General features: G+C 45.5%; 1 protein-coding gene across 6 annotated transcripts in view; it reads left to right on the top strand.

Moving 5' to 3' along the window:
* Positions 1-24,560, top strand: part of edil3a (EGF-like repeats and discoidin I-like domains 3a) — a 90,343-nt gene that overhangs the window by 57,701 nt on the left and 8,082 nt on the right. For all 6 annotated transcript variants that reach the window (XM_028996845.1, XM_028996846.1, XM_028996847.1 and 3 more), the window contains 2 exons: positions 1,039-1,223; positions 22,296-22,451. In XM_028996845.1, the coding sequence (XP_028852678.1) occupies positions 1,039-1,223; positions 22,296-22,451 (341 nt within the window). The remainder of the gene's footprint in view (positions 1-1,038; positions 1,224-22,295; positions 22,452-24,560) is intronic.

A 24,560-nucleotide genomic window follows, 5' to 3' on the forward strand; every position in this document is an offset into this window, starting at 1 on the left:
AAAAGAAAAACTTTTTTTTTTACTTTAAGCGTGAAGCAGGTTGAAACTTTTGAGTGGTATAGGAAATATATATATATATATATATATATATATATATATATATATATATATATATATATATATATATATATTGTGAAATTGTGAGTCGGTTCAGATATATAAATGTACTAATTGGATTCTAATGCATGGGCAGACAGACAGACAGAACTTGCAGACGAATGTGAACAACTCAGTAGATGCATTCAACTTGCAATTCGAATTCGAAGTGACAGAATGGCCCGATAGGAAAGTTACCTATCATTATTATTATTATCACTACTACTTAATGGGCTTTACGCGGGTAAATATATATTAAGACACATTAATACCAACTGGTTTTAAGAAACACCTTTTTTTTTCATCCTCCGATTGTGGCGCCCCCTGGATGGAAGGCGCCCTCAGCATTTGCCTATATTGCCTGTGCCACGGGCCGGCCCTGCGAAGAGCTTAATGACTAATTAACTCACTCATGTGCCGACCACAGTGCATTTCATCTGGACTTAACAAGGCTTTAGGTGTCACCCAGCCGCTGTCAGTACCTTACTTGAGTGGTCGAGGCGCTGGGCTCTCTGCACAGGGTGTGTCATTTGTGTAAATGAGGATTGCCTGGACCTTCTCAGACTAATGAGGCCAGGACGAATGATGACCTTCAGAGCCATGCCCACCTATATGAATGCAAGTCAAAAAAGAAAAAGTGAACTTCACTTCAAATCCCACTTACTACCATTGTGTCCCTGAGCAAGACCAAGACTTGAGTGTCTCCAGGGGGACTGTCCTTGTCACTACTGATTGTAAGTCGCTCTGGATAAGGGCGTCTGATAAATGCTCTAAATGTAATGTAAATGTAAAATATGCCAGTGTATTTTCCATCATTACATTTTCTTTCATTTCGGACAAAGCATGATGGGGACTGGTACATCCTACATGACCATGAACTGTTTTAAGATGGTACTTTATGGTAGTGATTCTATTTTTTGTGATTCTATTGCTTGTCCTCAGGCTGCTCTGAGCCGCTGGGCATGAAGGCCGGTCACATCCAGGACTATCAGATCACAGCGTCCAGCATCTTCAGGACACTCAACATGGACATGTTCACCTGGGAGCCCAGCAAAGCCAGGCTGGACAAGCAGGGGAAAGTGAATGCCTGGACATCTGGGCACAGTGACCAGTCTCAGTGGTTACAGGTACAAGCCTCCACATATACCTCCATACTTTCACTCAGATGAAGTTCAGCCCTCCTCATCTGTTCTTTATTTCTGTCTCTCCTGTATTTCTGTTGAAATGCTGTCTATACCCCAACTCCTGTCCTTTCTGTCTGTTTTTTGTTGAGATGCTTTCTGCCCCTCCGTTTCTGTCCTTTTTTTTTGTGATGCCATCTGTCTCTCCATCTCTTTATTTTATTTTGCTTGAGATGCCATCTATCCCATCCTTTATTTTAGCCGGGACGCGGCCTACCCAGTGTTGTTTCACCATCAGCTCTCTTTTCATTATGGTAACTGATTTGTCAAAACTAAGCGTTCGGCTCCAACCATCCCTCACGTGCCACATCCGCAGGGTGTAAAGGCCATTCATTGGTAGGCATAGAGTGGGAGACACCCCTAAGGGCTGCAGAAGTGTCCCACCTGATGGGGTTCAGTCCCTTTGGTTATGTATTTTTAATTACAAACAGATCATGACATTGAATAAAAGTACTTCCGTTCTATATAGAGTAAGAGAAAAATCAGCAGGCTGTGTATTGTGCCTGATGCGATTGGACATCCGTATGATGATGCGTTTGCGGCGCAGCGCCCACCGCTGTCTGCACATAATTAGATCCGCCGGTCCTGGGGTGAAATATGTTTTTATCACAGCTAAAGGTCTTTAGCCAAACTGCCGGCTCTCAGCGCCAGAGACAAGACAGGCACTTAGGCTCTCCACCTCCAGGCCTTGCATCTTGGCAAAATTGATCACTGCAGATGGAGAAAAAGGCGTAGAACACTAATGCATGCTGGGAACGAGGGGATGCCGAGGCCTTGGGTAAAATCAATCGGTGCGATGTATGGCACGGCGAGCGAGGCGCACCAGCTTTCTTTTCATTTTCCAGGACGTTTAATAAGGGCGTGCTGGATTCTACACAAGATATATTGTCTGCAAACATTCACTGCTTATTGGTTTATATGTTGCACCAGAGAAGAGTCGATCACGGACCTTTCTAAAGATATCTTTCACCACAGCCGTTGCAAACTAGACATTTTAAATTTTTTTCAGCTGAGAAGCATACCTACTGAAAGTGAAAAAGTTTGTGATACGCTGCAGCACAGCACATGGTTCACACAACAAAATGTGTCCTCTGCTTTTAACCATCACCCTTAGTAAGAAGTGAGCAGCCATGACAGGCGCCCGGGGAACAGTGTGTGGGGACCTGAGTTGCAGCTCAGTGGCACCTTGGCAGCTCGGGATTTGAACTAGCAACCTTCTGATTACGTGGCCTCTTCCTTAACCACTTTAATAAAAAAAAAAAACAATTAAAGATCACAGGTCAAAATAGTGTAATATTACATAATATATTTGAATAATAGTCAGATATAATTCAAGCGTATTTGTGTAGTGTTAATTTGCACTTTTGTGAAATTTATGACACATTTATTATTATGTGTATGGTACAGAGTACAGATTTATTATGATCGAGAAACTACCATTTGTGTAGGTTTGTGTGTGAGTGAGTGAGTGAGTGAGTGAGTGCGTCATAGAAAAAACATTAAATATCTTCTTCAGTTTGCTTGCCATGGTGAATAATCGATTAGCAGTGACATTACAGAATGACTCCAGTCTCTACAGATTAATGGAATTAATCACGCTTAATGACAAATTAAGTATTCTAATTAATCAGGACAAGTGCAGTGCTGCTGCAGCAGCAGAAAATCCTCTCGACTGAAGGCACAGTGTCCAGTTCAGTTCATTCCCACCCACCCCCTAAGACATCTGATGTATTTCAGTTGAAAAAATGCTTCAGAATTCCCAATTTCCCATTTTCCCAACTTCCTGTTTGTCGATTTAAATTATACTTTTGTGTGTCTGACCTCAAGTCTTCGGTCCTCAGGTAGACAGTGTCCCTCTTGGCACTTTAAATGGACAGTCTCTCTGTACCCCGGATACAATGCAGTGATAAAACTCAATGGGGTAATGCATCCCACGGACATGTCGTATCTCCCGGTCCAACTGGGCTGAGACAATTTTAAACCAAAAAATCTCTTATCGTGGAGTGGCAGTGCACTCAATTCATCTAGACACAGTGTTCTAGAATGTTCTAGACTGTATGCATATTTTTGTTATGTAAGTTTTGGCAGGCCATGCTTTATAAAAGGCAGTGTCTTCAGCTGTAGGAGGTTGTAGATGATTCAGAGGGTCACTCTGGGAGGACGGGCTTATCCATAAGGAGATATTGACGGTGTGTATTGTGCTATAGCCTATTCATCTACTTTTACGATGAATAAGCTATATAATTGTTTTTTTTTTGGCTAGAAGCATAAAACATGTCCAGTGTGCCGTAATGAAACTTGTTCCATTCATTTTGACAGAACCAATAATGTGGATGTTTTGAGAAAAACATATTTCACCATATGAAAAAAAAACTGCATGCTCTGAACAGTTATAGTACAGTACATAAATATTTTAAACCAAAATGATCCCTCAGATTTCTTGACATCCTTGGCCCTATGTGAATGTGTAGTCTTGATGTAAATCTTTCTGTGCTGATTTCAAGTCAGCATCAGACAACGCCACTTACTCTCTAATGTCTTCCAAGCTGGTGCACTGGAGCGGCTATCCTGGTGAAGCTTTTCCAACAGCTTCTTACATCCTACCTCTGCTGTGTGTTACGGATTGACTCTCACTTGTTCGTTCATGACTTTTTTTTCCTGTCACTCTAAGAACGTTTCCTCGAACGTTTGCACATATGCCGCTCTGTGTTGCTGCCTCCAGTGGATACAGTGGATACAGCCTCTGAAGCCAGTTGTCAGTAACATGTAAACTTCCGTGCAAGTTTGTACACGAGAACATAGGTACAAACCATTCATAAGCACCAAAGAGGTGTTGTGATTGGAAGGTCGCAGGTACGAGGTGCCACTGAGCAAGGTAAACTGTAGCTGAAAAGCAGATCTTAGGCTTTGAAAACACTCAACATGGTTTTATTATGTTTCTTATGTCAACCACTCAACAGTGGTTTCTTATGTTTCTTATGTCAACACAACAACCGGTTTTGCACACATTTTTGTCACAGGACAGAGCAGGAAAAAGGATGCATTGACACGACTAACAAAAACATGGAATTACCTGACCCAATGACACACAGAATATCTACACATAAGGTAAAAATACAATGACCTGACGAGGACTAGACACAATGAGGATACATGTATGCACTTAACACCAGATACATACAATCAGGACATCAGGGCTACATTAGACAAACAAAAAACTCTGGTGGAGAACAGAAGCCTATAGAAGTGGCTTTCGCGGACATTACATCATAAACACCATTCACCAAGGACAATATTTGGCACAGACAAGATGTCATGTAATCTTTTCTCCTATGAGGACATAAGGGAACAGATTCCAGATCCGATCGTCTGAGCTGACCAAATCACTCTTTATACATACCATTGGACCATAGAGAGTCTGGGGGAACTCGTATTAATGTTAAATAATCTCACAAAGTGAAATCTTCATGTCAGGGGACCTTGAGAAATCGACTGAGATTTCAGTACAAGTGCCGGGCTAGATGCTGAAGTACATAAGAACTGAGTTTTAACTCTTCTGTATGGTGTTGCTGACCTGTCTGGCCAGACCCTCCAGACCGTGTACATTGGACTGTGCAGGCTCATGTCATCCTTTTATTTTCACATTTAAATGAGTCTAAAGAAGTTAACATGCGAAAAGTGGTTCCTTCCATACCTGCTCAGTAGGAAATGAGAGGAGACGTGGTTGAGCCCAAATATTTTTTTAATTCTTCAGGAATGGGCATGTAAGCAGTCAGAATTAGGCTGCCAGGCAATCCAGCTGGCATAAGCTGATTAGTCAATTATGCATTTTTAACAGCAAAAGCTATGCAGCACAGACATGAGGCCAGAAATGAGCCGCTTTCTGCAGCTACAGGGTGAAGTGTCACGTTAAGGCTCTGATGTGCTGCCACCGATGGTGACTGATCGCTCAGTAATGCATCCTTGTGCGGGCGACCAGCTGTCTTTGTGTCAGAGACCAAAGATGAGTCAGAGCCTTTATGCCACTGCCATCGGTGTTATCCATGCTCAAGGGAACAGTATAAAGCACTTTGTGTTTAGGCCAGGTCATGCCCAGGCCTTTATGAGAGATGGAAATCGGTTGGAAAAAGTATAGGGTGGTAGTAGCCTAGTGGGTAAAACATAACACTCGCTGATGAACCAGAAGACTCAGGTTCAAATCCCACTTACTACCTTTGTGTCCTTGAGCAAGACACTTTACCGTAAGTTGCTCCAGGGGGGGACTGTACCTGTAACTACTGACTGTAAGTCACTCTGGATAAGGGCATCTGATAAATGCTGTAAATGTAAATGAAAAAGTTTACAGCTTTGAGACAGTAATTGGATTACTATGATATTTATTACTTTTCACCAGTTACCCTGTTAGCCAAATTAATTACAATATCCAAAATGGTAATAATATAACAGTAACTAATACAGGTACTAGTGGATAATAGAGCAGTCGTGGCCTAGCGGGTAAGGAAGCTGCCTTGTGACTGAAGGGTTGGGGTTTAAATCCTGAACCGTGGTAGTAACATAGTGAGTTAGAAACTTGCTTATGAACCAGAAGATCACTGTCACAATTGGGTGCAGCTGGAAACAGAGCAGGCACCAGTCTGCTTGACGGCAGGGCTCCAGCCATGGACAGGTGTGGTTAATTGCTGCAGCCAAATTATAAGGACCTGCTGAGCAGCCACATTTTTATGTGGACTGCCTTAAGTGTTGAGTTGTTTTCAGCTCTGGAAATCGTCACATGCCGCAAGCTAGTTTATGTTCTCCCCTGTTTCTGGCCCTCGTGCCTGTTTGGTTTGTGTTGTTTAATAAATCATGTTACCCAGTATGTCCTGCCTCTGTGCTTCATTTCCCTGTATATTCACATTACGGCCATAAAATATTAAAAAACTTTAAAAAAAACTAACTGAAGTAATCTGTCACACCTAATATTTTATGGCAGTAATGTGAATATACCAAATAAACCTACAGTCAGCAAAATTATGGTAATGTAAAAAAAAATATTCATAAGCATAAATTAGACAGCTTAATTTAAAAGAGCAAACTAATATTTGTTTAAATACAGTAATGAGAAAAAAAACGCATTAAACAACCAACATCTACAATTTACTTTTTTCAGTGTGCTTACTATCATTGAGCTTAACCCTGAGTTGGTCCCTGTAACTATTGATAGGGGAACATTTTGTTGTGTGATTGCTGTGCTTCACAATGACAAATGACAAAAACAATCACTTCCATTACCATAACACAAATTGTTTTTATGTATCAAAAAGTGTCAGATCATGACAGTCCTACCCACAAAGCACTATTTTCACTACTGTCATTATTTCATGAGAAATTGCATCAAAAATGTAAAGAGCTTTGCACCAGCAGCTGAGCGCTTTCAACTGTGAAAAATACAACGTCGAATTTATTAAGGCATCTGACGCAGCAGTACAGTAGCAATGTGGAAATGCTGGCACTGACAGTATTTTAATTTATAGACATAATTTTTCATATCAGCTTCAATGCTTGTGGCTATAGATTTAGATTGTTGACTTCTTCTACACAAAGTTAATTATTCCAATAAAGTGGATTCTTTTTAAGAACCTACTTGAAGTGAGGGTCTCAACAGAAAATGGTTCTATATAACAAGCAATATAACTGATTACTTTTGATCCTTAGTAATAAGTAAAGTAATATTAATTATTAATCAACAGTTTCATAGGAGTTCCTATTTTATATGAACACATTTTTGATGTATAGCTATTTTATGGCAGCAAAATGACTTTGCATTTTTTGCCTAGAAAAAAACATGTCTCAGTGGTATTTTGGCCATAGCAACATGGCAGGTCCATTAATTTACATTTATGGCATTTATCAGACACCCTTATCCAGAGCGACTTACAATCAGTAAATTCAGGGACAGTCCCCCCTTCCGGAGACACTCAGGGTTGTATGATGGGACGTCGCAGGGCCATGGTGTTTCTGCACTTTTGTTTTGCATAGCGGCCGTCTGTAAGATGGGACGTCGCAGGGCCATGCCATTTTTAGGCTTTTGTTGTGCATGGAGGTTCAACACCACCATTTTACATGTCTTTGTCGGATGGCATTGCAGAATTTGGCAGCCCTCCCCCGAGCCAAAGGTGCAAGGCGGCGGCCGTCGGGATCGCCTGCTCACTTTGTCTTCCCCAGACGCAGGCACCGGAGGCGTGGCGTCAGAAACATCAGGTTCTGATTGGTCTGAGACAGCTTCCTGTAGGTCAGGTGTATAAAGGACTGTTCACGTGTGGTAGCAGGGACTTTCTTTCTCAGCTTTTTTCCATCGGAACCGGGCCTTTCAGGTTCTCGAGTCTTTTCTCTCCTCCCATTTTTCTCCTGGATCAGGTGATGTCTCTGAAGCTTGGTTCAGGCTGTTCTGTATTTTTCTATATTTTCCTCCTGTCTTTCATTTTGGTTTTCTCTGTAACATTGATACCTTTTTACATACAAGATTTACATGTAACTTCAATAATAATCTACTGGGGTTAATAAATTAGAAACTTTGATGAATACAGCGCTTTTGTGTGTAGAGAGAGACAGTTTTACAGGGTTAAGTGTCTTGTTCAGGGACACAATGGTAGTAAGTGTGATTTGACCGGGGTCTACCGGTTCATTGGCGAATGTGTTATCCACCCACTGGTGAATATGTCTTCGCCAGTCTGGCTCACTGTGTGCTTGTGGCTAAACTTGAGGATAAAGACTACAGCTTAAAGATCCCCTGACAGTTTTTTGCTTTTATATTAGTGGTCCCCTAACACTGTATCTGAAGTCTCTTTCCAAAATTTCACCTTGGTGCAGAATTACAGCCACTTTGAGCCACTCCCACAATGAGATTTCCCCAGGACGTGTGGATTCAGTGTCTGTAGCTTTAATTGCTAATCAGGATGAGAGAGATGGGACGAGGAGGAGAGCGGCCTGTAGAAGTGAGTAGGCACTCGCAGAAATTACGTCATCAACACCATTCCCCAGCTACAATGTTTGCGGCAGACAGGACGTCGTAACCTTTCCTCTAATCAGGATTAGGGTAGAAATTCAAGATCCAACCAGAGCTGTCACTCTCTGAACAGCAAGCAGAATGACCAAAGCACTCTTTATACATATCGCCATTTCTAGCCAGGACCATAGACAGGCTAGGGGAACTCGTATCAATGTCAAATAATACAGAGCCAATAAAACTGATTAAAGTAATATTATTACTTTAAAAATTACATTCTACCTGTGTAACTTGCCTTGTTAGTAGAAAACTGTACTTAGGCGGTAAACTTACATAAAAAAACTGATCTGCTCAATCTTACTCCTAGGAAATGGAATTCTAAACTCAAAACACTTCCGTGGATGAATGTTGCACTTTTCTAAAGTACCCTACATGAACACAAGCAGCTCTTTTAAATGCGTTTCTGAACAGGTTGTCCTGAGCATAGTGTGTGGACGGATATTGGGCATTTAGCAGATGGTCTGCTCTTCCTTCCCCACCACCATATGTGAGTTCACAAGCAGTTTATCTGCTGACCTGAACAACAGGCACCAGCAACAGGCTGTGCTTCTCACAGCTTTTAAAAATCCGCAAATGTATTGAATGTACAGTAAGTTCATACACAGTTCATATAGAACTTGCATATCAGTTTAAATAGTACAGTACAATATAGTTTAAACAGATAATATTGAGGGTTGAGAAACATATGAGCATAAGTGACATTTTGGGCAAAACTGAAATATACATATCAAATGAGAGCTCTTGATCAACTGTTTATACTGTTATGAATACATGTTTAACAATGAATATCTTTTTAAACAAAAACCAAATGACTTAACATTGAACACACAGAAGCATTTGGTGCCAAAATAGAAAAATGGAGAATGTAAAAAGCTTATTTAAAAACCATCACCCATGTTGTTTGTTTTAAAAAAACCACAAAGTTAAATCAAACTATTGTAATTTTTTTTGATTTTGCTCTCTTATAAAGCTGGCAAAATGTCATTTATGCCCAAATGGTTGTAAGGGAACATATTACACCAGCAGTTTTTTGTATTGAATTTCATTAGCACCATAAGGGGTGGTGGTGGCCTAGTGGGTAACACACTCGCCTATTAATCCAGGTTCAAATCCCACTTACTACCATTGTGTCCCTGAGAAAGACACTCCAGGGGGACTGCCCCTGTCACTACTGATTGTAAGTCGCTCTGGATAAGGGTGTCTGAAAATAAGAATTCTTATTTTGATTCTGATTGGCTGGTAGGTGTACACAGTATTCCATACTAATACACAGCATTGTGAATATTGTAATTTTTTTCAGAATATCCATGTTAAAGTGCATTTGACACAACATGAAAAGACGAAACTAAAACACAAGAGGACTAATGTCGCAAACGGTAGTTCAAAACAAACTTTCAAATCCATGTGAGTGGTGGGCGGAGCAAAGCGAAATATTCCCTGCTGTCTTCCTTGTAGTGCCGGTTTCTACAGACCCATTTTATAAAATAACACACAATATTTTGCAATTTAGCTTAACATCCCCTTTATTCAGTAACCCTGACAGCGGGTCTCCCTATTACATTAGTCTAAATAAAGTTATATTCAGATGACGAGGATCTCTTTATTAATTCTCAGCACCCTGTGGAGGTTACATGTGAGCTGCCTGAAAACTCCACTTCCTGCTCGTTTGTCATCGGGGGGACTTGTGTTTTTGCAGCTAATTATCTCCTGTACAGTGATAAATATGTGAGGCTTGTCTCAGTGGCCTGCAGTTAATTAAGCTCGGCAACAAGGCGCCGTCTGAAGTGGACCGGCTCCCTTGCAGAACTCCATAATTGGACTCCTCTTATGCCAGCCCGAGTCGCGTCCAGCCGACAGTCTGGCTGATGCACCGCAGTCCTTGATGTAACCTCCCCGCCACTTTTACGAGATCACTCGAACAATGCCACTTGTAATGGATGCAGCATCCCAAGGTCGTCTTATAATAACCGGCTCTGGGATCCGAGGGGCTGTCTGGGAGGAATTATGATCCATTTCTGGAAGCAAACACAGCCGCATGTACCCATCAAGTGAGCAGCACTTGAAGCCTTGTGCTGTTTTTGTTCCCAGAATAAGCCGGATCATCTGAAAATCATTTTGATTTGGCACTGAAGTGTCTTTGATCATGTATGAAATGTTTTTAATTCTAGTGCACAAATGTAGCTGGTGCAGTTATTTTAATATTTCAGAAAGAGATGCCAACCATTAAAAGTATTACAAGCTACAGATGTGTGTAGTTTATGATCACCTTTATTTCACTGCAGGCTATGCAGTAACTATGTAATTAATCAATATTTTAATCACAGAAAGTTTTTTTTTTGCTCTACGCGTCCTGCTGTGATTTCATGACAATGAACAGGAATCTCTTAAACGAGTTAAAATATTAAGGGGTTTTGTATAATAAATGTTTCATGTCTGCTTTCATCTAAAGTTGCAACATTAATCATAGTCGTAGCAACAATTAGAATAATTGCAGTTATCACATTTGGTCATAATTGTGCTACTCTCGCTCTCATTTGAATTCATTTCCTGTTGTTTTCTGGTGCTGGAAAGCCACTGCAGGAGGAACTGGGGAAATGCGGCTTTCTGCAAGTTGCTGGTGACAACAGCGCAGAGCGCTGTTTGTTTAATTAGCCAGCGCGGAAGCGGCGACATTCCTCCAGTCCCGGCTCTGCTCCCAGCCTTCAATAATTCAGCAGGACTCGTGCAGCTGGAGCGAAGCTGCGCCACGTCCCGGCATGTCAGCCCAGACTGACGAATTCCGCCATGCGTTTGGCCGTGTGTAAGAGTCCATGAGTGCAACGTTAATTAGAAGTCGTGCTTTCCTGCTGAATTCATCCGACTTCGTCACGAGCGAGAGGCTGTTAATGGAGGTGCAGATTCATCAGAATGGCCAAGCTTCTGACGAGCAAAAAAAAAAAAAAAAAGAAGCACAAACAAGGCTGCACTACAGGGCCAATCTGAAGTCTGTTGATTGAATTTGTGTCTTGTACCCACTGTGTTCTTGCCTTTCAAATGAAACTTGTCACTTCCTGGGATGAGACTGTGGAACAGAGGCAACCCGGGCAGGAGAGGAGCCAATCGGAAAGGTTTTAATTGTCTTGGAGCGTAGCGGCAGGAATGGCTGTATAATGCCGATGTCACCTGTGAAACATGGAAAAAGCAACCACTCAGCGCTACCACTTAAGGACAGTCTTCCCATATATATCCTCTTGAGAATAAATTGATGCCGTAATGTTTTTTGGGGCTACTGCATGTCTGAGGGGCGGTTCCTAAGTCCTCGCCTTCCTAGGCGTTCCTTAGTCTGGCATGGAACTGTTTCATGACTTTTTATCTCCAAAATGTTTAAGGTGTAAAAAGGGTAAGTCACAAGTCCATGACAGTCTGCACTTTTGTCTTGTGTAGAGGTTCATCACCTCTGTGTTCTCCAAATCTTTGTCCAACGGCCTCCCTCTGAGCAAGGGGTGTGAAAGGCCAGCCATTTGTTTTGGAGTCCCCCGTTTGTGTCTTTGTCGGGCTGTGATACCCCCCAAGCAGGAGAGGCCAAGGGCTGGCAAATGACGACGAGAGCAACAGGGCGGAAAAAACAGGCCTTTGCCTATCCCTGTTTCTCCTGGACCAGGCAACCTCTCTATAGCTTGGTTCCTGGCTGTTCTCTATCTTTCTCTATCCATTCCTCCTTTCTTTTATTTTGGGTTTTTCTGTACCATTGGTACCTTTTTTTACATACAATATTTACTTGTAATTGCAATAGAAATCTACTGGTGTTAATAAATAAGAAACTGTTCATTCATCACCTATTTTGCCATGCCTCTTTCTGCCAGGTAACATTGCATTGCAAAGCATTGCTTTGTGCAGAGAGTTTAATCTCTTTTACAATGGCTTTACAACATCAGAACCTTTTCTTTTAAATTTGTGTCTTCAATTTTGAAGTCTCGCTTATTTTGCCCCGCTTAGTTTTTTGTTTTTCATATACAGTGGCCCTTGCGATACCTATGTTCTTGCACTTAGGTTGAATTTTCTCTCTTCAAACCATATGGCATGAGCTGACTGGGTGTGGGACTCTATGCAGAATTGCAGGCTTATTGGCACAATTAAGATTTAATTTTGGACTCTCACGATACAAGAGAATGTTGTCTTGCACCTGTATAAATAAAAAAAAAATTATGCATTTAACCCATCACCCTGAGTGAGCAGTGGGCAGCCATGACAGGCGCCCGGGGAGCAGTGTGTGGGGACGGTGCTTTTGCTCAGTGACACCTCAGTGGCACCTTGGCAGATTGGGATTCGATCCGGCAACCTTCTGGTTACGGGGCAGCTTCCTTAACCGCTAGGCCACCACAGCCCCATCAGTATACACCCCTTTGGGAAAACTGCTTGCAAAGTTTTGTTCCAGTTACAGCAATTAAATTCTTAAGTACTTGATTTTGGGCTAAAATAATCTGATCTCCCAAATACACCTTAAATGGTTAAACTTTAAGAGAGATTTAAGGTTCTAATGTTTTGAACACTAAGAAACACATACTGTAAGTAAGAATATTGCAATAATAGATATTAATAGAAACCTTTATAATGCGTCAGCGTTTCTAAAGCCTCTGCAAATGTCACAGTATCCTTCAGAATCCTACAGTGTCATTCCATTTTTTTTTTTTTTTTTTCTTGTACGGAACATCTTCAGCGCTGCAAAAGTGCTGTTGGGACGCCTTTGATAGTTGATTGGTTGGTGTAGAGGTGAATCGTGTTGATTTTGTGAGTCACCAGCCGGCAATGTCCTCTCTAAACCAGAGGAGCAAGGCAGCTAATTTCATCCTGCTCCTGCTAATTTCATTTGAGACGCAATCTCGGCCAGTGAAGCTTCCACTCGGGCCAGTTTGATTCAGTTTGTCCCAGATGAAGCGTTAATTCTATTAACCTCTGAACGCCGCCTTGGTGGGGGATCCTTCATTTTTTCACTTAGCCGATTGCCCGCTGAGAGCCTCTGCGTGTTCCTGCAACCATTCCACCAAAAGCAGAGGACTTATTGTCTTGTGTTCTCCATCTCTCCTCTGAGGGAATCTGGAATTGCCGTCAGCATCCGATCTCGGGAGGAATGCAGAGGTTCATTCAAGCTTGACTGAAAGTAACACCTTAGATGCACCGAGCTCGGCACAAATCCATCATCTGTCCTCTCTGTGAGGAATGCAAAGCACAATTTTGTACAGCTACAGCTATAGCTCAATGGCCACTGTCACTTTGTAGTAACGGTCCACTGGCGAGAAGAAGGTTTGGGCGGCACTTCAACAGGGGGTCTCCTTGATGAGCTTGATTGCAGCAGGCGTCACCCTGTGCTGTAAAAATGTGACGTTACATAAGACGTTAAATGAAGTTCCCGACTCTTATGAGTGTTCCCACTTTGCACTTTGAACTATGACCTGCTAATAATCTCCTCCATTGAATTGTCTACTTATTTAAGGTCCTCTCAAGCTCAGAGCCTGTCCAAAATGGTTCATGTGGAGCCGCACTTTTCTGTGTGGAGGGCTTTGTGTTTTAATATAACACACTATATATATTGACAGCAACAAACAGAAGTGTCACAGGGGGAATTCGATGACGTACTTGCAGACATACTTTCGGCGTGGGGATAAGCCGTCGTACCGGTAGAGGACACTGGGCGAGCGGGGCAGGAGGACCGGGGGCGCCTGGCCGGCGAGGAATGAGGAAGTAATGGACGCGCTGCAACGCAGCGGGGAGTCAGTTCGGGATCTTTGGGAAGGACCGGGGCAGAGGAGAACCGGAAGACGGCGGGTTTCAGGATGCTTCGGGATCTTGGACAGGACGGGAGTAGGTCTTGGGCGGCAGGAAGGTAGGGGAGCATGGAATCCCGTCTTAACCGATGGGTCAGGTAGGTTCAAGGTCAGGGGCAGGAAGAGGTTGTAGTCAGGAAGTTCCGGTCGGGGTTCCTTTCGTGGTTTCCAGGGGATCAGGCAATTCTCGAAGTCATGGGCAGGCGAAGGTCGTATTACGGGAATCTCAATTATCGTAGGTCGTGGGTGAGAGAGCTAGCGTCTCTGGCGAGTAAACTCATACAACTCATTTAACTCATACAAAGAGCGGGCGTGTCTCCTTGGGGTTACCTCACTATACTTGCCACCGCCCGCTTCCATTTCCTCTTCTGGGTCGTCGTCTCCCAGGCTGGTGAGGTGCCCTCTAGCGGGCTGGAGGTGCGTTGGCCATGACAGAGCCCCCCCTCTTAGGCCCGGCTCCTGACGGGCCCGGTAGATCAGGGTGTGGGTCGGAGAGCCGTTGCGACGCTGCGGGGACGGTGGCGGAGACTGGGGGGGTTTCAGAGGGGATGGGTGAGCCTGGCGGAGGTGGGAGACACGGAGGACTGGGCCGATGCGGCGAGGCACTCGGAAGGGTCCACGTTTTTGGGGACATGGCTTGGGTTGAGGGGTGTGGCCGAGTCGTCCCATAGCGACATTCTGGGGACAAGAATGATTCGCTGCTGTGGCATGTCGAGGGCTGTGGCGGACGCATTGGCGTCCCCACTGTTTAATGGTGCCTGTGGACCAGTCAATGTGGGGTTCGTGGGCGGTCAGCCAGGGGTACCCCAGCACGATGGGGTCATGGGGAGTCGTGGTCAGATAAAAGGTCATGGTTTCGATATGGTTGGGCTTGAGGCAGATTAGTAGGGGTTTGGTTTGGAACAGGACCCGACCCGAGCCCAACGGGCTTCCATCCAGCCCCCTGACTGCACGTGGTGGGTTACACCGGGTGACCGGGAGCTGGAGTTGGGTGGCCAGGTCGATATCAATTAGATTCATGGCTGCCCCAGAATCCACCAGAGCTTGTCCCTCATAACGGCCAGGTTTGGGTGTCCTCCAGCAGATGGTGATGGGAAACAAGCAGCGGGTGGTAGAGCAGGGGGAGGCTTTGGTGCTCACCAGGGGGCTCTGCGCCTGGGGTGAGCAGGGGAGACGAGCTCGGCCAAGCTGCATGGGTTCGTCGACGTCCAGGGGGGGCGGAGTCGTCGCAGCGTCCGGCCAGCGTGCTCTGGGGGCACTAGGGAAAGGGGCGTGGTTACGCCGTTCTCGGCCGCGCTCGGCGAGACGTCGATCGATGGACGTGGCCAGCGTGATTATGCTGTCAAGCGTGGTTCCCCAATCGCGATTCACCATCTCGTCTTTCACCGCCTCGCGGAGGCCTTGGTAGAACGCGACGGGGAGAGCTGCGTCCGTCCACTCACTGTCGCTCACCAGGGTTCGGAATTCAATCGCGTAATCACTTACGCTCCGATTTCCCTGGCGCAGCGACATGAGCTGCAGCGACGCAGCGCGCCGCCCGGTTTCGCCCTGGAACACAGTCTGGAGGCGGTCCAGGAAGGCGGGGACAGAGAGGCAGACCGGGTCACGTCGTTCTACCAGCGGCGTTACCCATTCCAGCGCGCGTCCCGTCAACCGGGTAATAATATATACGCGACCGCCGTCTCGTCATCGGGAAGGTGTGCAGCTTGGAGCCGAAGTATCAGACGGCACTGGGTTATAAAACCGCGACATTTCTTGGGGTTACCGTCGTAAAGTGGTGGCGGTGCGAGGCCCGCCAGTGCAGACGTAAGTGGGAGTGGCGGGGGAGCCGCGGCCGCGGAAACTAAATGACCGGGTCCACCAGGTTGAGACTGCAGCGCTTGGATCTGTGCCGACAGATCAGCGAGCGTGGAGCTAACCTGAATAAGCGCGTGCTGCTGCTGCAGTTGCATGTCGCGTTGGTCCTGGATCGCGGCTTGCTGCAGCTGCAGGGACGTGATCAGCTGGTCCAGTGTCTCCTGCATGGACCCTATGTCCGCTACGTCAGGAAATGGCCCGCTCTTACTGTCACAGGGGGAATTCGATGACGTAGTTGCAGACATACTTTCGGCGTGGGGATAAGCCGTCGTACCGGTAGAGGACACTGGGCGAGCGGGACAGAAGGACCGGGGGCGCCTGGCCGGCGAGGAATGAGGAAGTAATGGACGCGCTGCAACGCAGCGGGGAGTCAGTTCGGGATCTTTGGGAAGGACCGGGGCAGAGGAGAACCGGAAGACGGCGGGTTTCAGGATGGTTCGGGATCTTGGACAGGACGGGAGTAGGTCTTGGGCGGCAGGAAGGTAGGGGAGCATGGAATCCCGTCTTAACCGATGGGTCAGGTAGGTTCAAGGTCAGGGGCAGGAAGAGGTTGTAGTCAGGAAGTTCCGGTCGGGGTTCCTTTCGTGGTTTCCAGGGGATCAGGCAATTCTCGAAGTCGTGGGCAGGCGAAGGTCGTATTACGGGAATCTCAATTATCGTAGGTCGTGGGTGAGAGAGCTAGCGTCTCTGGCGAGTAAACTCATACAACTCATTTAACTCATACAAAGAGCGGGCGTGTCTCCTTGGGGTTACCTCACTTTTATACTTGCCACCGCCCGCTTCCATTTCCTCTTCTGGGTCGTCGTCTCCCAGGCTGGTGAGGTGCCCTCTAGCGGGCTGGAGGCGCGTTGGCCATGACAAGAAGCCACCGAAACTTCTGTTGCATCTTGAGGATAAATAAATTTACAATTTATCATTGGTACCATTAAGACAGCATATTTAAAATTTAACATTCAAGTCAGTTCAGAAGAGTTCACATCACAATTGCACAGTTCTTCTCTCTTAAACCACTGTTACGGAATTTTCCTCTTACTAGGGAATATGCCATTGACTCATTGGACCAGAGTTGAGAAATTTACTCTTGTACAAGGAGACATAGCGGTACAGGATTGTCTCAAGAGGAACGGGCGGTCTGTTCCTCTTCAGACTCTCCCAGATACCCTGAATTTTATAAGTACGACACGATTAATGTGATACTCATATATGAAAAGAGGGTTAAATATGAATATTTTCAGGTTAGTTGAATAAAGTTGAGTAAAATGAGCAAAGGATAACAGTAAATGAATAACTGGTTAAATGGATATAAATGAATAAAGGCTAACATAAAATGAAATTTCCTAACACCCATCAAGATCAGCTCCCTGATTGCCTTTTGTTGGCTGGGCTCTTCGTCTTGAAACCAGGATTCTTCATTCAAACAGCTGGTGTTGTCACTATTACCTTGCGCTTCTCAATAGGGGCTTTGGGCCACTTCTTCACACCATGTTTGGTGATTTGTGTACTACCTACAAGGGGACCACAGAACCTTGACACCTCCTCCCCAATTCCATTCAAAATCCCACCTACCACTGTCACGTGAGTCCATCCACATGACCAGGAGCAACACAGAGATGAGGTAACGTGACTACCATAAATTACCTAGATGGCCACTGCCAGCTGCTCAGTCATTGATTGGCATGTGTTGCCATTTTGTGGTGTGCACCGTGTGCTGTGCTGTGCATTTCACGAAAAACAAAAAGTGTTTTTTTGTTCTATGACTGACCCTCTGTGATATTTTATTCATTGTCAATTTTGATATTGTAAACATGATTAAAAGCATGATTTGGAGGATGAGATTCATTGCTGGGCTTCTCCTCAGTCGCTGCACATATATCTGCTTGAAAAATTGTGCAGGTAACCGGAATAGTTTCTATCAAATTTGACATTCGTGTTTTGTGAAATAAACTGTATGCATCCTGTTTATAACCACTTGGTAGTGTTGTTATAATCCTACACCAGGGGCTGCACCCCACAAAGAGGTTAAAAATACATCTGGCAACAATCATCAAAGATCAAATATATTGTCGATTTTTGTTAAGTGTTGACTAATCATTGCACCAATACTCATTGCTGTACTTATATTTACACAGATTCTTACTAGTGTATCACTATCTGTATACATTATCACAATCATGTTTTCTCCATTTCTCCCACAAGTTTCTGTTTATTATTTCCATGTCTGGTATATTTAGCTCCACTGTTGCACCACGTGGTCCAGCAGGACATTGTGTCATTTTGGCTGCATTATTGTAAAAATTCATCAGTTGCTGTGGATCCTTGTTCTGTTGGCTTTGGAGGACAAAGTTGAACAAAGAGCACTCGCTTATGCAGATGAATATTTCAAAAATATTATTGGTGATGGTTGAACTAGCTACTGGATTAGGAAAGAGGATGGGATTTTTCCGAAGCCCGAGGCAGCCGGATCAGATTAAGGAGTCAAAATGCTTTGAACGTAATTCGGAAAAAAAATATCAATAACAAAATGCACACAGTTTTGGTTATGAGAAGGCGATTTAAAATGCACAGACAGTCGAGCTCTCAGGTTCAGCATTCCCCGCAGGAACCTGCAGTTCCTAACCACCTCCTCCGAGCTTATGCACAGAAACGAATCCCGCCGATTCTTCTGATCCATCTGATGCCCTCCGAGGCCTAATTCCTTTAAATGATCCGGAATCAGAGCGCTCTGTGTTCCACGTTTTAGGGAATCGGATCTTTCCCGCTGTTTTAATGCAGCCGAGAGGAGCGGCGGTTTACAAATAAATGGTGCCAGCTGCATCAAAGAGGCGCGGCTTCTCCACCAGATCCCGCCATAATCACGCTGCTTTATCTCCTTCTCCCCGAGCTCCAGCGCAGGTGAATTTATGCCGAAGTCATCTTCTGTAGTGCACTTAGCCGGGATTCGGCCCAGTAAATTATGCATGAGGAAAAAAGCCCACGCTGGAAGAAAAGCTGTCAGGTTCGTTAGACGTTCGGCTCCTTTTTCTTTTTTTCCGCATGAAAATGAGTTTCTTCTCCCGCTCCCTCATTTTGTATGCAGTTTGTTAAACACTGGAACTAATTAATCTTAAAGGGATAAAAAGGGGAGATCGGAGCGTGAGCTCCACAAATGGAGGCTGAGTTACGCTGGGAGGGTTTGCATGGTGAATTCCAGAGGCAGCAGTTTTTTGAGGTTGTGTACACACACACACACACGCACGCACACACACACACACACACACACACACACACACACACACACACACATATATATACTGAGTTCCCTGTTTACATGGCTAACTTAGGGGTACACTTGTAATCCCACCTTCAGATCTCCCATCGGCGCGATGAACAATGGGTATTGGGTTCCGCCACGTTCTCCTAGTAGCCATGTGTAGTTCTGAGAACAGATGAGATGTTCTTACTCAGATCTTCAATGAGAAGTCCCTACATTAGTAGCTCTAAAAGTTTATTCTGTGTGCACATGCAGTGTGAATTAGCAGTCGTGAAATAGGCGAGCTGCAGCGAACCTCTGCTCTGTAGGCGTCTGCGCTCTCCTGCCTGCGGTTAATGACACAGGTCGGCCGCGGGCGATGCCTGAGGGCAGGAACATTGGAACATTGGACGCCGCACCAGGGTGATCGCTTCAGATCCGAGGTGACGTCCCACCGCCATGTTCTGAACCTGCGGTGTTAAAGAGGCGCCTGGGTGGCCGCTGGTTTGGCTGAGCGGACCCCGGAGGAGGCCTGAGTGCTGCCTGTTCTGTGTCAGCGCTGGCTTATTCGGCCTCTTTATTTCAGTAGCACAGCCTCCAAGGGGTACGATGATATTTTAATTACGCAAGCATTGACAGCACCAACCGATTACGTTTCATTTTTCTCAATGCTGTTTATACTTTCGTTCCTGTTTAAAAATGGACAGATAGCTGCAGAATGTGACCGGACTGGTCACCAGTGTCCAGAGGAAGTAATCCCATTTCCCGCCTTATAATTAGGGTTATAATTATGTTGAGGGAGTAGTGCCAGAGATGTGGAGATGGCTGTTCTAGCCTCTAGGGATATAATGATGCTTCCTTCTCCGATGCCTCCGTGTTCTAGGGCAGCGTTTCCCTATCCCTGGTCCTGGAGAAATGTCTGCCAAAGCGTCTTGACTCCAGTCCTACCTTAAAACATTACTTAATGGCCTTAATAATGTGTGGGGCAGATTTTGAAGATGTGTGGGTTGGAACAAAAACTTCCTGTCAGATGTTCTTCCAGGACCAGGGTTGGGAAACTGTTCTAGGAAGTGCCGTAGTTTGTGGAATGGGGTGAGGCCACTCACCCACGGAGTTGAGGGAAATCCAGTGTGCAAAAAGCCACATTGTGCAATATGTGAAATATGGACGGTCACATCAGCCGAGGTGTGTCCTCCTCTCAGGGAAACTCCACGTTCACCGCTGTGTTGGAACCCAGCCACACATTCAGGCGGAGCTGCAGCAACGCCAGCGCTTCTCGTGCCCTCACCGCACCCCCCCAGTGTTGCGCCAGGCACAGAACTGCCACCTCGGCAGGTTACGGCCTCACCCGTTAACCTCAACTCTTTTTTTGTTCCGTGGGTTTGGTTGGCATCACTGCCTCACAGCACTCAGCAAAGCAAATATCAGATGAAAGCAGTTCAGTAAACAGCAGAACCGCGACGTCTGGAGGGGAACCAAGAGCCCAACAGATAACTCCCCCGTCCTTCCTGCTGGTCTCTGACGGCCGGCAGTCTGTGCCTCATTGTGCCGAGTTTGGTGACTGACACGGTTTCAGATCGTGGAGAAGGCTGGTGGGGATCCAGTGAAGGTGTAGGAGGACCGGAAAGCTGGGAGTTTTAATTGTGAGAGATGTCAGTGCCGATCTGTCTCGCTTTTTTTTTCCTCTTGCGTGAGAGTGGCGACACTGAAAAGATTTCTGGTGCCAGAGGTGTCCAGACTCCACCACTGCGACACCAGAACCTTGAGTGGGTGACATTCACATCTGTCATTTATAGGCAACTAAAAAAACGACGGAAAGAACAGGTCATCCTGTTCTCTCAGGAAAGTTCGTTGCAACGTTCGAATAAGGATTCCTGCCAGGTCACATGACATCCCGCCAGCTGCTGCTGCTGCTGCTGCTGCTGCTGCTGCACCGGCATGAAGCGCGAAGCCGGCTGAGCTGGTGGAGAAGTGACGGTGGGTGCTGACTCCGAGTTCTCTCTCGCCGCGCCCTCAGTGGGGATCTGCGGAGGAACCCCACAGCCAGAAGTGCAGGATCAGAACGTACCGCCCTCACTGAGATGGCAGGCTGGTGCGAGGCGTCGATCGATCCCCCATCACTCCGCCCGCCGACGCGGGAATAAAGCGGGGGGGCAGCCGAACCAACCCAGGTGATACCGACCAGCGCAGACCGAATTCGCTGCTCGTGCCCTCATGGGCCGCGTCAAACCATTTGGGGTAAATCTGGGACCAAAAAGGTTTTGATTTTGAAAATCCCCACGGGCACGTCTGTACTCTGTGGCGGTTAGATCCCCGAAATCAAATCAGCGGTTGCTCTGGGACGTTCCCCGCGGATTCCTGGGTGCAGTTGTTGGATATTTCGCAGAGGAATTTCACCTTTGAGTTTAACAACAGTGAAACTTGAGCTACCAGAGGTCCCATCAGTGGTGGAAAGTCTAAGGATTCCTGAAAAAGAACTCTCTAAACTGGTTTGCATTAATCTCTGGAACATTGCGAACCAAATTTTTCAATAACAGACTTTCTGTACTAACAGAAGAACCGAAGTGTGAGGATTGTTGCGTTTTTACCATTTGATTCCATTGACTCATAAACTGAATCTGTTTGTAATTTGCGGTATTGCCTGAAAGTAGCAATATATTTTTCCCTCAAACATCTCAGTAAGTTCCCTTGCTGTGTGTTTGTGCATAAAAATATGTATTTTATCCTCTCCGGTGAAGGTAAACATAAAACAATTCCGATTGGTTCCAGCATGATCCATGCTGGGGGAATGAAACAAAGGTTCGATAAATAACGCACCGCCACGCTAATAGCCGTACCCATGGCAAGCGAGCGAGCTTCATAAAAATTTCAGGAACCTTCGCAGAACCTGCTGCCGCCTGCGTTTTCAGTTCTGCTGAGAACGTTCCACGTTCCAGATTAACATGCTGTGAATAATTGAAGCTTTTTGGCATCTTTTGGAGTGAGATTAGTGGAAAAGATGCTGACGGACTCTGTTAGGGTAAACGGGAGGTCACGACACCAGCCTTTGCAGGTTTCCCTGACCACGCCTCTTCCTCACTCTACAGGTTGACCTGCAGATTCCCACCAAAATCACCGGCATCATCACCCAGGGGGCGAAGGACTTTGGCCATGTTCAATTCGTCGGCTCCTACAAGGTGGCCTACAGCAACGATGGCGGGAGGTGGCACATCTACCAGGACGAAAAACAGAGGAAAGACAAGGTAAGCCACGCCCACTAGCTGACTGCTGCCAGCCGCGGTGGGCGGGTCAACATCGGCCCCTCCAATTCTCCACCGTGACTCAGAATTTCCTCTCTGCAATGACCCTCATGCTCAGGTTCTTCATGCTAACTGGAAGTAGACGAAGCCTTGAAGATCTGGTTCCCATTTTCTCCAGCTGTAGTGTGTGTGTATGTGTGTGTGTGTGTGTGTGTTTGTGGTGATAAGAAACTGCTCTGGCAGTAATGGGGTCACCTCAGGCCAGTTATACAGTGGTGCACTGGATGAGGGGTTATCAGTGGCACTGTTGATTGTGGGCATTTGATCTGAGGCGCCCAGCGAAAGGTCATAAGCCGGCTGAAAAGGTCAGATGGTGGCTGAAGTCGCTACGATCTCTTACGCGGCGCTTCTGCATGCCTTTCGAAGAGATTAAGCCTAGTTCCAGATGAGGATTAGAAAATGCATGCCGATGTGAAACCGATAATGAGGAATGGCAAGAACAGTGAAGTCTGGTCCAGTACAGGGATCTTTTTATATGATCGATCGGATTAGGTTCTATATAGACTTTACATGTGGTCAATGCATGAATATGAATGTTTTTAATACAGACTAATGACAGGAAACATACTAGAACCAGAGTAGAGCACGTTTTATTTTTCTAGCCCTTTGATATTTGCAGTTATTTGTGTGAAGGAATTATAACCTGGCAGTTACCAGAAGAGCAGGCCAGGGGGCTAATGGGGCGGGGCTTCATGACAGTAATTGATTGCTTTCACTGGCCTGTGGGCTGGTGGTCAGGGGTTAATTCATTGTTGAATAAATCTGTTCCCTCTCGGCTAGAGGTCAGCAGCCGGGGGTCAATGGCATGTTAGCTGTCGCTAAATAAGGTTTATACGATCAAGTTATCCACTTGCGCCCCCTTCAGCTAGGTCGGTGAACTGTGTGTCTACGTCCACATGAGGCGTCAGTCTTTTTCAGTAAGAGCCGGACATCGAGGCAGCGGGCGTGTCTGATGGGCTGGAGGAGCCAGACACCTCGGGCGCTTCCCTTCAATTTTAAATAATGAAGCGTCGCCAGTGGTCAGGCCCTCAGTAATGTTCGCCCTTGTCTGGAATCATTTGAGGAATCAATAGAACGGAAACTCGGCCCCCAAGGTCAGATGAAAACACATTCCTGAACCAAGGGGGCTGAAATTGACCACTTCATTTCCCAGATACCCATCATGGTGTTTAAAGCAGGCTTACTGGGCCAGAAAAAGGACATCAGTATCAGCCTGCTGTACTGGAAAGGACGGACGTTGAGTGACTCTACAGCCAGCAGGCCTTGCCCCAAGTACACCATTCTTTTGAAACCTTATTCCATTCTTATGGGATTTACGAAAATACACTGGAGCATGATGCCTGAAGCAGTATTAAATAGAATAGTAACCTATATTAATCAAGTTTTTAAAAAAGAGGGATAGACTGCGGACATCTAGACCTGGATATCTGGATTTGTAGTATGTAGTGCAGTATGGAGGTCAGAAGGTCCTAATCTCTGAAAAGGATGAGAAACAATCCCATCAGATCAGAATAAATTAGAGGTGGGCATATTTTATATTTTAGATTAATCTAGATTAAAATGGCTCATTTGAATTCTGCCGAAGGCATTCAGAATATGTGTGCTACCCAAATAATGACTAAAAGTAAGTCTTTGAGAACGGGTTTCTCAAGCCAGGTGGCGCATTAGACCAGGGGCTCATCTCCTGTTTCCAAAATGCATCACAAACTGCTTGAGAAAGCTGTTCTACTATGATAATTGGTGCTGAAAATAAATGATGTTCAATAAGATGTACTTGTGTTTACCAACTGTTTATTCAGTTAAATAGCTGCATCCATGTTACCACGTCACGTTTAATGCAATTCGTCTAGGTATACATCTGCGCTAAAATATCAAGGTGAAAGTCATCATAGTGTAGCGGTTCTTCTTCTGCGTTGTGTAACTTTTTGATTTCGTTTCTTGAACCACTAATGATGAGCTGATACCCAAGAGATTTTCTGTGCAAAGTGTATTCTGTACAAAAAGCAAGGTTGCGTCAGAACATCGCGTCACATCGCGTCTTTCTGCACCTCT

Source organism: Denticeps clupeoides, chromosome 11 (assembly GCF_900700375.1).
Source record: "Denticeps clupeoides chromosome 11, fDenClu1.1, whole genome shotgun sequence".
Classification (NCBI taxonomy): Eukaryota; Metazoa; Chordata; class Actinopteri; order Clupeiformes; family Denticipitidae; genus Denticeps; species Denticeps clupeoides.